General features: G+C 47.5%; 1 protein-coding gene across 1 annotated transcript; it reads right to left on the bottom strand.

Annotated features, from left to right (window-relative positions):
• Nucleotides 1–3218: 3218 nt before the first annotated feature.
• Nucleotides 3219–11746, bottom strand: CLEC17A (C-type lectin domain containing 17A; the record flags this gene model as incomplete). Its single annotated transcript, XM_080804124.1, has 12 exons — nucleotides 3219–3351; nucleotides 5411–5520; nucleotides 6371–6522; nucleotides 6732–6827; nucleotides 8454–8516; nucleotides 8602–8733; nucleotides 9531–9572; nucleotides 9762–9803; nucleotides 9887–9937; nucleotides 10024–10056; nucleotides 11480–11563; nucleotides 11707–11746. The coding sequence occupies 12 exons, from the start codon at nucleotides 11744–11746 to the stop codon at nucleotides 3219–3221; spliced, it is 978 nt and encodes a 325-aa protein (XP_080660250.1).
• Between the last annotated feature and the right edge of the window lie 2058 nt (nucleotides 11747–13804).

A 13804-nucleotide genomic window follows, 5' to 3' on the forward strand; every position in this document is an offset into this window, starting at 1 on the left:
GCATTTTTTCTTCTTCAGCTCCAGGTAATAATAACTCCATCTTTCCTGTTGATTCAAGTTGAAAACTTTGGGGTAATTCTTTTTTTTTTAAGATTTTTATTTATTTATTTGACAGACAGAGATCACAGGTAGGCAGAGAGGCAGGCAGAGAGAGAGGAAGGGAAGCAGGCTCCCTGCTAAGCAGAGAGCCTGATGGAGGGCTCCATCCCAGGACCCTGGGATCGTGACCTGAGCCAAAAGGCAGAGGCTTTAACCCACTGAGCCACCCAGGCGCCCCTGCATAATTCTTTACTCCTCTCTTTCACACCCCATTATCTGATCCATCCACAAACCCCATTAGCTTTATCTTCAAATAGATTAAATTTCTTCCTAGCTGGTCCCTTTCCTCTCTCACCTGCATTATCATAATAGTCCCAGGAGAGCCACACAGATTATTATCAGTAGACCCAGAACTCCATTCCTAGTCTCCAACCTCAGCCCAGGATGTCTGTTCCACCACACCACACTTGTCCCTTCCCATAAGTGCCAGCCAAGATAAGAGCTACAAGACTGGAGTCTCAGGAATAATTCAGGTTTCCAGACAGTCCCTTGAAAGGTGGCAGATGGTGCAGAAAGAGATCAAGTATTGTAGGCACAGACCGAGTCAATATAACAGCTCTGCAACTTATTCACTAAGTGACAATGGGCAAGCCTCAGTTTCCCCAGCTACAAAATGTGGTTGGTAATTGTTTCAACCTCACAGAGTCATTGTGAAGATTCAGTAGGAGCTGTTGTGTCTACCTAGCACACCATACATGCTTGATAAACTGTGGTTTTTGTTATTTTTATCTACCAAGAATGCCCAACCTTTGCTTTCCTGGACCCAAAGTGGTAAAGGGGACCTCCTTCACATGTATCTCTCTACCCAAAATTAGACAATCATGAGAGATGTGGAAGGGAGATAGGTTTGAGCCAGCTCCACTGTGGAACGCCCCCAGCATGACTCAAAGACGTGACCACAGCCCTATTTCCCCATTTCTCAACACACTGGGGGAAGATGAAGTTTCCTCTTCTGAGACGCAGAAACTTCCCCTGACCCAGATAAACAGTCACTTGGACCAATGGCCCCCTTGGGTAGAGGGTTTAGAACAGGATGCCCACCCACTCTGCAGTCTGTAGTCTACTTGGGGGGCTAGTTTCAGTACTGGTGAGTTGGGGCAGGTGTGGAGGTGGGCGGAGACAAGTAGAGATGGAACAGGAAATTAGGTGAATGCTAACCTCCCCCCACCACCTCTCTGCTCAGAACTTCCTTGCCATGATCACCTGCTCTCAGTCAATGCAAGAATTCTTCTAGTCATCAAGGATAGTTGTTGATCAATAAATTGATTGGTCTGGAGAATGTCTATCTACCTTTGGATACAATTCTGGGATTGTCCAAAAAGATTTCCATGTCGACTTCTGTTCAGCTGCAGGATAGTACCAGCCCCCTAGGGGGTGCTTCTCATTGTCATAATCACTGGAGGAGCACCAGTCAACTAGTGGGTATTAGAGGCTGAACTGCATTTCCCCAAAAATTCATGTGTTGAAGTCCTAACCCCAGTATGTCAAAAATATGACTGTATTTTGAGGTAGGGTCTCTGAAGAGGTAATTAATGAAAATGAAGTCATTACCATGGGCCCTAATCTGATATGACCTTCCATAAAAGGAAGACATTAGGACACAGATACAGACAAGGCGAAGTTCATGTGAAGACATGGGGAGAAGAGGGTCATCTAGAAGTCAAGGAGAGACACCTCACCAGAAACCAAGCTCTTCAACACCTTGATCTCAGACATCAGCCTCCAGAACAGTGAGACAATAAATTTCTCTCATTTAAGCCAGTCTGTGGTGCTTTATTATGAAAGTCCCAGAAAACCAACACAGTGGCCAAGGACCACACCATGAGCTGACATTTTGAGTTCTAACATTGCAAGAGCTGATAGCCCAGCAAGGCCTGCTCAGAAGTAAAGTGAATTACTTCCTCAAAGATCTTTACAAACGACAAACAGCCTAGAGGCACAGGCGGGTAGATAGCACTGCTGCAGTCCTGGGAATCTGACCACACACTGGGTGTAGTCCTGCCTTTCAGCTGGTCTGCCTTTCTAGAAGTTTCATAAGACACATCTTGGCAAAGGCCTGATTCTGCCACATAGGCTGGGCAAACCGCACCTGAGACCTTGAGAAAGTTGCCTGTCAAAAATAATTTTTCCCCACCTGTTTCCCAGAAGCTGCTGCACATCGGGCAGGCTCCCCTACTGGGAGCCCTGTCCAGGCACACCACGGTGCAGAGAAGTTTTCAGCTCCAATTCAGTCATTGTCAGACCCAGAGCCCCCAGGCCAGCACTGCTTCCTAAGAGCCATGATCAGGGACTTGGTGAGTTTCCTCAGACCCCAGAGCTGGGAGACAATCTCTAAGACCTCGTCCCTCTCCAGTGAACTACCTACTACAGACTGCATTATGGGCCCTCACCCAATTCATTTGTCAAATCTGAACCCACAGTGTGATGGGCCTTTGGGAGGTGATTAGGGCATGGGGGTAGAATTCTTGTGCCCTTATAACAGGGACCCTAGAGAGCTCTCACCTCTTCCAGCATGGGAGAACACGGCAAGAGGATGGCCATCTATGAATCAGAAAGTGGACCCTCATTACACACTATATACCTTGATCTTGGGCGTCCCAGCTTCCAGAATTTCAATAAACAAATCTCTGTTGTTTATAAGCCACCCAGTTTAGTTTTTTGGTGTAGCAGCCTGACAAACGAAGACACCATCCTATTGAAGGAGCCCACTGGGCATCAGGGTGGTTCAGCCAGTTAAGTGTCTGCCTTCAGTTCAAGTCGTGATCCCAGGGTCCTGGGATCAAGCCCTGTGTGGGGCTCCCTACTCAGCAGGGGAGTCTATTTCTCCCTCTGCCTCTGCCGCTACTTGTGTGCACTCTCTTTTGCTCACTGTCTCTCCCAAATAAATAAATAAAATATTAGGAAAAAAAAAAAAAAAAGAACAAGCCCTCAATCCTCACCGTAGAAATGCTCTCACTTGCACCCAAGGGGCCTTGCAATATCCAAGCTCCTGGTTCCATCTTAGCTACATCCATGTCGGCTCATGGAAAGGCGGTCTTCCGTGGAAGGGCAGAAGGTTCTCACCCCCAAGAGCCAAGGAGCACCGGATAAAGAGTCAAACCCACCCTCAGGCGTGAGGTTCAACAGGAACATTTCCGCTCACAGATCCAATATGTAGTCTTGTCACAAGAGAGGTCATTCCAGGTGCCACCTTTGTTCATGCTGGCACAGTCCTCATCAAAGATGTTGTTGGGTTCCTCTGGGTCCCAAAAGCTGGAGGGAGGAAAAGTGGGCATGGGGAGGGATGAATAGGTAGAGCTCAGGGGGGTTTCAGAGCATTATATGTGATACTGTGACAGTGGATACATGATGTCACACATTTGTCAAAACCAGTAGAATGAAGGAAAAAAAAAAACAGTAAAATGCACAGCACTTAGAGTAAACCCTAATGTAAACGATGGACTTTAGTTCATAATAATGTATCCATATTGGTTCATCACTTGTAACAAATGTGCCACACAAAATGCAAGGGGTTAATAATAGAGGAGACTGTGTGCAGAAGAGAAGGAACATAGGCAACATTTCTCTGTACCTTCTGCTCAAATCTTCTGTAAAAAAACAAAGTCTATTAATTAAAGAAAGGATATGGCGGGAGTGGGGGAGAGGAGGAAAGTGGAGGAAAGGCCTTCATGGTTCAAGTCTCTTGCATCTTAATCATCTCTTCAGCTTTTCAGAATTACCTGAAGCTACCACATTATCCCCTTCACCCCAGCTTGTCCGCCTTAACTCCGCCCCACCTCCCGCTCGCAGGGGATAATCTCCTGCTCCTGAATCCCTTTCCTGCATCTGGTCAGTTTCTGCTTCTTACAAAGAACCCTTCCTTCGCCCCTGCAATCCTCCCAACCTTCCAGGTATTGTAGTGTCTTGGATCACATTCCCTTAAAGCAGAGCCTGATTTGGTGATTTAGGTGCACGGGATTTATTAAGGGATGCTCTCAGGAGAGGACCGGGAGAAGCAGGATGGGGCAGGGGGAGGCATTGAGCTGGGACGTGGGTTCAGTCTGATCTAGCCCCAGCCTGATCCGACAGGGAGCTCGGGAATATGAATAGCACCACCGAGTTATCTCAGTGTGTGACAGGGGATCCAGGCTTCTCTCAGCCACTCATTGGCTATGGGCTGACCCCACTGGGAGTGGAGTAACCTTCTAGCTGAGCAGGGCCCCATTCCCCTGAGGACAACTCTCTAGAGAGAGCATAACCCTGAGCCTTTAGCAGTCAGTGCCCCCTGCTGGGGGAGGGCTGCACCAGCCCATATGAGGAGTCTGAGCACCCACAGCATCACACTTTGCCTTCTCTATTCACAGAGCTGTGCCTTCCTCCAGGAATTCTGTTTGTTTGTTTGTTTGTTTGTTTGTTTGTTTGTTTTAAGACTTATTTATTTATTTCAGAAGGAGAGAGAGAGAACATGAGCAGGAGAGGCAGAGGAAGAGGGAGAGACAATCTCAAGCAGATTTCAAACTGAGTGTGGAATCAAACAGGGGGTTCAGTCTCACAACCCTGAGATCATGACCTGAGCTGAAACCAAGAGTCAGATGTTTAACCAATTGTGCCACCTAGGTGCCCCATTCTTCCAGGAATCTTTAATAAAAAATGAGATCCCCATCAGGACACTAATATCTCTAATATATAAAGAGTCCTTAGAAATCAATAAGGGAAAAAATCCCAATATAGGGAAGCCTGGGTGACTCAGTCAGTTAAACGTCTGCCTTTGGCTCCAGTCATGATCCCAGAGTCCTGGGACTGAGTCCTGTGTCGGGCTCCCTGCTCACTGGGGAGCCCACTTCTCCCTCTGCCTGCCGCTCCCCTTGCTTGTGAAAATGGATAATGATAAGAAAATGGAAAATGACAAGAAATAAGATAAAATAAAATGGAGTTGATAACAGTACTCTCCTTACAGGATTATTAAAAAGATTAAACAAATGGGTTAATGTATGTAAAGTCCAGAGAGTCAGAGACAGACACAGAGATCCTGTTCATCCTCTTGGCATATCAAAAACTTCCTCTTCCTCCTGCCCTGTCACCACCCTTCCTTTCTTTTTTTCCCCCTTACCCACTGACCTGGGGACCTGATATATTTGAACAGTTGTGCCAAAAGGAGGAGATGTTGCAATGGAGGAAAATTTAAAAGGTTGAGGGACCAGAAGCCCTATCCGCAAAAAAGCACCCTTGGGCCTCCTCTGTCGGCCCTTGCCTGGGATTCTAGAGAATCTTCTGGCTCTAACTGCACAAAGACCCACAGGGAGCAGAGACCCCAAGAGCCCTCAATACTTGCCTCAGAGTAACAGGTGACCCATCCAGCCACTTCCAGTCCCCTTCACGGTCCCTGTCATTCAGCCCCAGCCAGTATACCCGTGGAGAGCCATGAGCCTTAGCCACAAAGTTCTGCAAGTACAAACTCCATTCAGCCATCAATTTAATTACTTCAAATATAAGTAGTCTAAAAACACCAATGAAGAGCTAGAAATTGTCAGATTGAATTTAAAAAACAAGATCCAACTATATTCTGTCTACAAGAAATCCACTTGAAAATAATGACACAGATAAAATAAAATGATGGGAAAAGATAAACCATGCAAACATCTGGGCTCAAATCCCAGCTCTGACACTCGCTAGTTGTAAGTGACCACAGGCAAGTTTCTTAAATGTACTGTGCCTCAGTTTCCTCATCTGTAAAGTACAAATAATAGGTACTATGTACAAAGCATTTTGCTCTCTAACTGTGGTAGCCTCAAATCATTGCAATTGCTTACAAAATGCCAATTCTCCTCCACAGGTGGAACTATTTCCCTACCACCTAAAAGCATAGGAGAACCCATGTGACTTGCTTTGTGAGTACAAGTAAGTGGACGCTTTCAGAGTTGCCTCTTCCATTTTCATCATTGAGCTACAGGGACTGTCTGTTACTTTAGCATAACATAACCTCTCCTGACTCACACACTAACCTACAGGGTTGTAACTATGTTAATGTAAGATATAAGGTGTTTGGAATAGAGCCTGGAGAATAGAAAGTGCTAAGAGACAGCCATTATTATATCTCCAGGTTAGAGAAAAAACTGAGACTCAGCATAAGAAACACAAACAGGATTTAAACTCAAGTAGGGCATGTCCTCACAACCTTGTTATTAAAAAAAAGTCTTAGTGGCTCAAAAGCAATTCCAATTTCTCTCCATCCAGACCGGGGAAGGATATGTGAATCCCACTGATTCTCAAGGGCTTGGAAGGGATAGATCACCTGTTCAGCAAAGCTACTGATGATGACCAAGTGAGAATAATTCTCCTGGCAGAACTTCCGGGCTTCATCCCATGACTTGGTGGTTGGGGAGAAGTAGTAACACTTTCCCTCAAAGGGGACCCAACCCTCTGGGCAGGTGACCCTGGTACAATCTGGAGACAGAACAGAATGCTGTCAGAATGACCCCTGAGCCAGGGTCATGTACATGGTGTGCCATATAGAGTTGTGCAGGCTGTGTACTGCTCAACTCCAGGTAGCACAATTCAGATAGACTGCAGTGTGAATCACCCCCACGGATTTGTGCAATGTGCCAGCTCTGTCATGCCCCCCATCTCAGGGCAGTTCCCCAAGTCCCACTCACCTAATAACCCCCGAAGTTCTCGGAGGGACTGGTTGGTGTTAGTTCTTATGTGGTCAATGTCTTTCTTCAGGCCAGCTATCCCTGCCATGCCAGTCACTGTTAGCAGAGATAGGCTGGAAGGTTAGAAACCCAAATCCCCATCTACCCACCCACCCACCAATGACTGCAAACACACAAGACAGAAGCAAGATCGGTGCTCCCCACTGCACCCTCTTTCTGGTAAGTGGTGCTAGAACTCAAAATGACATATGCAGTGACTAGAGAGGGTCCTAGAGTGGCTCAGAGGAGGGATTGATCTCTGGGACTTGGGGAAGAGTGGAGATGGTGGACTTCCTGGAGGAGGTGGGTTTTGAAGGAAGATGGTGACTCAGTATCTGTGAATGGAAGAGGGAGGCTCCACAGGCAGGGGCCGCCTTGGAAGCCAAGGTACAGAGGCAAGTTGGGGAAGACTGCTGTGGTAGAGATCAAGGTGAACCTCATGGAGCTAAAGCTCAAAATAGGGTGAGGTCTGATGTCCAGGTCCTTGAATGCTAAGCCAAGAGTTTCATGTTGGACTCTGGGCAGTGAGAAGCCATCACTAGGTTTTGGGCAGAACAGTGGCTTGATCTGAGATGTGCAGAGAAGGAATGCACATAGAATGGAACAATTTTCAGACTTCAACAAACATGGTGAAGGCCATGTCAACCCAGAAGACTTTGCTACAACTAATGTGTGTATTCCCCCTACTCCCACACAAACATGCCCTCTTCCAGCTTGACACCCTTCCCTCTTACTCACTGCCATTCCCATCCATCTCCAGGTCTAGTCACTTTTACCTCCTAAAACTTTCTGCTCCACCCACTTCTCTCCATCCTCATGGCCACAACTCTCGTTCAAGCCACCATCACCTCTCACCTGTTCAACTGCACCATCCTCCTCCCTTGTACTTATGACGCTGCCTCCTACCACCGGGCCTTTGCATATACCTGAAACCCTCAACATCTCACTTGATTAATTTTTTCTCTTCTCTCACTCAACTATAGCACTCTTTCCCTAGAGAAGCCCTTATTGACCCTCCCAAAGATAAGGTCAAGATCCCTAATTAGATTTTTTTCATAGAGTGATTTTCCTTTGGATAATTCATTGAGATTTGAAATTTTATACTCATTTGAGTGATAATTTGGTAAATGGTTCTCAATATCTGACTGTGCTGTCCAACAGAAATAAAATATAAACCACATACATAATTTTAAATGTTCTAATGGCCATGTTTTTAAAGAGTCAAAAGAATCAGGCAAAATTAATTTGAATGTTATTTCTTTACTTATCCCAATATATCCAAAGTATAATTTCAATGAGTAATCAATATTAAAGATTATTGTTATTAATATTGTTAGGATATCTTACATTCTTTTTTGTAGCAAGTCTTTGACATTGGTGTGTATTTCACAATGACAGCACATCTCAGTTCAGAATGACTGCACTGCAAGAGCTCAATAGCCAGTGACTCAAGACTAATGGCCACCATATTGGATGGTGGAGATCTAGACTCACATGCACAAACACACACACACTCCACAAGAACAGGAACTGTGCCTGAGGTGTTCACTACCCTACTATGCCCCAATACCTAACACAAGTCTTGGCAAAGATGGGATTGGAAGTGGTCTTGGAGTTGGGTTTGAGGGCTCACAATGAGTGTTCAGTGGTGCATGGGATGAAGAGACAATTGGAACCACTTACCATTTTCTTGCCATGCCATCTGCTGAAAGGTTAATATCTTCAGCTCTTCCACCATCTCCTGGTCTATGAGGAAGAATCCATCTTGAGCTCAAGTCCTCCCATGACCAATGCTCAGTTTCTCCCCATGCCCCATCCTCTTCCTACTCACACTTAATCAGGGTCACAGCCAGACCAGTGCAGCCCAGGACCAGGGACACCACCACCAGCAGGCACAGGTACACCACCAGTCTCTCCTCCTGATAGCATCCAGGACACCTGGACTTCTGACTGAGCTGGGACACTGGAGTTACTGGGGGACGAGGATGGGGACAGAGAGACCAGTATTAGTGTTTCAGAGAGTGAGGAAGAGACACTTGAGCCTGTCTCCAAAAGCAGAAAGATAGAGATCCATGGTCATGACTGTATCACCAGATGGGGTCAGCAAGAGAGGATCAGGGGAAAAGAACCGTGAAGAAGCCCAGAAGAGCACTTACTGTGCTCTGGGGCCACCCCTTCCCCAAATGTAGCCCCTCCCCATCTCCAAATGAAGCCACATCTCCATTCCTATCTCCATTTCCAAATCCAGCACCATCACCATAACCTAACACAACTACAACCTAACCTAGAACACTAAAGAGAACTTACTGTGTGCCAAGCAACCTGTCACATCCTTGTTATCTTATTGGATCCTCTCCCTTATGACACAGATGTAATTATTATTCCCAGTTTGCAAATAAGTAACCTGAGGGCTTGGAGAGGTCATGCATGACTTGGACCCAGCACTGCTTCAAACATTTTTGATGCATTTCTTATACTCTTCGGCAGCCCCTGCCCAAGCTGCTCCCCATTCTAGGACCTTTGCATCAGAGGCAAAGAATGTTTCCCATTCCTTATGCAAGTAGGAGGTGGGACCTAAAAATTATCAGCCAGGCACCTTGCATCCTTCAGGGTCTGGTCTAGACTCAGAGGGGAGGAGCTTCTGAAAGGACACATTTCTCTGCCCCCAGGGTCTCCCTCTGTGGCTAGAGGTCTGACTCAAGCATACATGCGACCATGAGAGGGAAGATAGGGATCCAGAGGGAGGGCATGAGGACTTACTAGCTAGGGATGGCTGGAACGGAGGATGCTCCAGATTGACACCTGGGAGAAAGGAGGGAAAAGGCTGATTCAAAAGTTGCTGGGGAAAAAAAGCTGCTGAAAGACCTGTCTTCCAAGATCAACACCTCCCTCATCCCATCTGATTTGTTCTCTAATCAGAATTGGGGAACTGGAGGGAAGACTTCCAGGTGTCTCCTCTCAGACTTCTTAAAAGGTCTTCCCACTGCTCACCCAGTTGAGGAGATTTTCGGGGGACAGGAGTGAGGTCCAGGCCTAGAAGGGGTCATAAAGACAATGGTTATGCAGACCAGGGCTTCATCCAGGTAAGCCAAAAGAGCCCAGCCCTAGATTCTCACCTTTGATCTTTGGGGGCTTGCAGGGAAGTGGGGGGTTCTCCGTTTTAGTTCCTGGGGGGAGGGGGAAGAATGGTTGCTCAGGCCCAGAGCAGGACAAAGCCAGCACTGGGTCTCCTGTACCCCCAGCCCCAGCTCACCTGCCCTCGGAGGCCTGGGTGGAGCCATTGAATCTGCAGAAGAGATGTTCAGGATTAGAGCTGGTATGAGGGTCGGAAACAGATCAGAGGCAGGGATGGAACCAGGACTGGGATGAAATGGAAAGCTAGGGATAGGGTTGAGCATAAGAATGGAATTGGGGGTAGGGATGGGGACAGGGTTAAGACAGAGTGACCAACCATCCTGGATCATCCAGGACTTGTCCAGTTTTAAAACTGAAAGTTCCACATCCCAGGAAATCACTCAGTCCTGGGCAAACTGGGACAATTGTTTACCCTAAGTTAAAGACAGGTGAGTTTGGGCTAGTGTTGGAGTCAAGGCTGTGGTTGAGATGAGAATGGGGTTGAAGATGGTTTGGGGACAGTGGTGGACATGGCAGTAGGGTTGTGAGTCAGGATGTGATGGAGATAAAAATTGGGACTGGAGTTGCACTGAGGTAGGGGGAAGAAGTTACAGTTGGGTTTTAGTTCTGTTGGAGTAGGGTGATGACTTTGGATCTGGAAATAAAGATGGGGTAGAGATTGGGCTGCAATTAGAGATGGGGAGGGGGCTAACTTTGGGGAAGGAGTACTAGTGATGGTCAGATGGTGAACTCATCTTGGTGGTGGGTTTGAGAACTGTATTGGTACCAAGTGGGACCCAGGAGACAGACAAACAGCCAAGCAAGTTCACCTCCTCCCTCCATCTGAGCCCCATGGTGCCTAGGGACCTCCCAGGTTGTTCTGACTCTGGATTAAGAAGTGGAGGATGCAGCACCCCACCCCACGTGGAATGGCCCCTCTTCAAGGACACTAGCACAGCACAGTCAACCCTCAGAGGCCCTAGTGGGATTTGGCTCAGGGAAACCACAAAGCCTTCACTTTTTTTTTTTTTTTGAAGCCTTCACTTTTATACCCACTTAATCAGATTCTTGTTGAGTCCCGGGCCAGGCATGAAGCACCCAAGTCTAAGATCTAGGTCAATCTGGGCCCAGAATGTGAATGCGAGGATGCTGGGGAGCCACTGGCCCACTCACAGTTTTATGAAACACCAGGTTTCATGTCTCAGGACCTTTACAACCCACCTGTTCTCTACTGGACATCTCTTCCTGACAAACTCCAACTCATACCTCAAGTCCCACTCCAGTAGCCCCTCCTCTGCGGCCAATCCTCCCACCACTCAATTCCCCCTGGAGATTTCCCCATTCTCTTGGTCCCTCCCTTCTCAGACCTGCTCCCCTGAAGCTGTGCCCAGAACTGCCTCTCCCCTCAAACAGAGAGATTCTCAAGGACAGCCGGAGACACAGATACTCCCACCAACATAGTGCCTGGCATGAGCTGGGTACACAGGAGGCTCACTGTGTGTCCATAATGTCCAGCTAACATCCCCTGGGGACCCTGATTTCCCCAGGCTATGAAACACACATTCCTTCACCTGGCCTCAAAGAAGTCATCTTACCTGGCTTGGGAGGAAGGTCCTTGTAGGGTGGTGCCATATTCTCATAGTCATCACCATCCTCCTCCTCCTCCTCCTCTCTGGTCCCTTCCAGAGGAAAAGCAGGTGAGAGTCCAGCCCATTCCCTCCTCTGTCCCTCAGGCCCCTGTTTCCAGCCACAGGGTGGGGAATACTGTAATCTGGGTCCCAACCATCCCTGACCCCCAGCTCAAGCCTGGCCAGGGCCATACCTGACAGGTACTGGCCCCCAGAGTTGGTATACATGTACATGGCTGCAGCTAACACAGGATCCTAAGAGGCAGAGTCAGGGCTGGACAGCTTCTGCCTCCTATGCCTCCTGCTCAGGTGCCTGGGGCTTCTCTCAGTTCCCTTTTTCATCAAAAGTCAAGTACATGCAAATCCACCTCAAGGGAACCACCCAAACCACACACACACACACACACACACACACACACACACACCCCTTTTTCCCAGGTTGGATTCATGCACAGAGGTGACAATGACAGCAACCCCTGAATTCGAGCACCAGGCCCTGGGTGGAAAAAATGGATAAGCTCCTTCCTTCATAGAACTTTCCATCAAGACAAAACAGACACTGAACTAGCCTAAACATAGAAATAAACAAATACGGTTTGGTTTTTTATTTTATTTCCAGCAGTCACTAAGCATTATTTAAAAATAAAATGGAGTAATGGGATAAGATAGGGGCCAATGTAGAGATATAAAGAAGATATAAAGAGGTCTCCTGGAAGTGACATTTGCAAACAAAATGTGATAGGTGCTAAGTCCTCCCGCATTCCACAGTGAGGTCAGAGGACACTGGCTCAGTTCTCTCTGACTGCGTAAGGACAGCAAGCACGTATTATCTCACAGTTTCTGTGGCTTGGAGTTCAAGAGTAGCTTGTCTGTGTGGTTCTGCCTCGGGACTTCTCATATGCAGTCAAGAGGCTCCCTGGGCCTGGGGTCTCTGATGGCTGGGCTCCAGCTAAAGGATCTGCTTCCAAGATGAAGTGCTCTCCAGAGGCCTGATTGAGCATCCCCCACAGTGTGGCAGAGGCCAAGATGGAAGCCATTGAGCCCCTTTATGATTTAGCCACCCAAGTCACAAACTATATCCTCTACTATTCTTTTCACATGGACCAGCTCAGAGTCATGGCGGGAGACAACACGAGGGTGTTAACAACAGGATGTAAGGATCACTGGGGGCTGGTCACCACTGTCATATACACAGAACTTGCAAAGGCAAGTTTTTCACCCTGAGCTTGACATTGACTGGAAGATATTTAAAAAGTGAAAATTAAAGACAAAAGTCTGTTCACCCCATGGGTAAAGCAAGGGATGAGGTTTTAACTCATATCTAAAACAGCAAGAAGCAAAAGCATGGACTTGGGGGGGGACGGTCTGCAAGAAGAGTGGCTGCTTCTTTCGGTTCAGCACGGATGTGGGAGTTTCCTGTGAGCCAAGTGAAGGCGGTAGAATAACCAGGCTGGAGCCATTTGGAGAACTATTCCCAAGAGGGCAGCCTGTCTGTGCTTCCCCAGGGGACCGCCATCAGCCTTTGGGGCCAGCGGCCTTAGGATCATGCATCAGTCCTCTCTTCTCTCATTCCATGACTCTGGCAAATTGAATTTTTAGAAGATGGCAGCAGGGGCACCTGGATGGCTCAGTCGTTAAGCGTCTGCCATTGGCTCAGGTCATGATCTCGGGGTCCTGGGATCAAGCCCCGCATCAGGCTCCTTGCTCAGTGGGAACCCTGCTTCTCCCTCTCCTACTCCACCTGCTTGTGTTCCCTCTCTCACTGTGTCCTCTCTCAAATAAATAAATAAAATCTTTTTTTAAAAACGAAGAAGAAGGCTGCAACAGTATCTCTTTGCGCTACATGTTCTTATGCAATGTGGCCTTGCCACTCCGTCAAGAAGTAGAGTCCAGGGACTACTGTTACTTGGGCACCCAACTCTTGATCTCAGCTCAGCTCTGTGATCTCACAGTTATGAGTTCAGGTCCCACATTGGGCTCCATGTTGGGTGTACAACCTACTTTTAAAAAAATTTTTTTTTAATTAAAAGAAGTAAAGTCCTGTTCTCCCCCCACCCTTAAATCTGGGATGATGTTAGTGATTCTCTTATAACCGACAGAATGTAGTGGAAGTGATAGCTGGCATGCAGCCTCCACCTAGCTGTCAGAACACACACTCCCTGCCACCATGTTGTGAGGAAGCCCAAGCCTCATCAAGGCAACCTACTCAACAGTCCCGGCTGAGGCCAGCCTTCAAGTCATCCCAGCCTAGGTGCCAGGCATATGAGTGAAGGCACCTCCTGATGTTTCCAG

Source organism: Martes martes, assembly GCF_963455335.1.
Source record: "Martes martes genome assembly, chromosome: 1".
Taxonomy (NCBI): Eukaryota; Metazoa; Chordata; class Mammalia; order Carnivora; family Mustelidae; genus Martes; species Martes martes.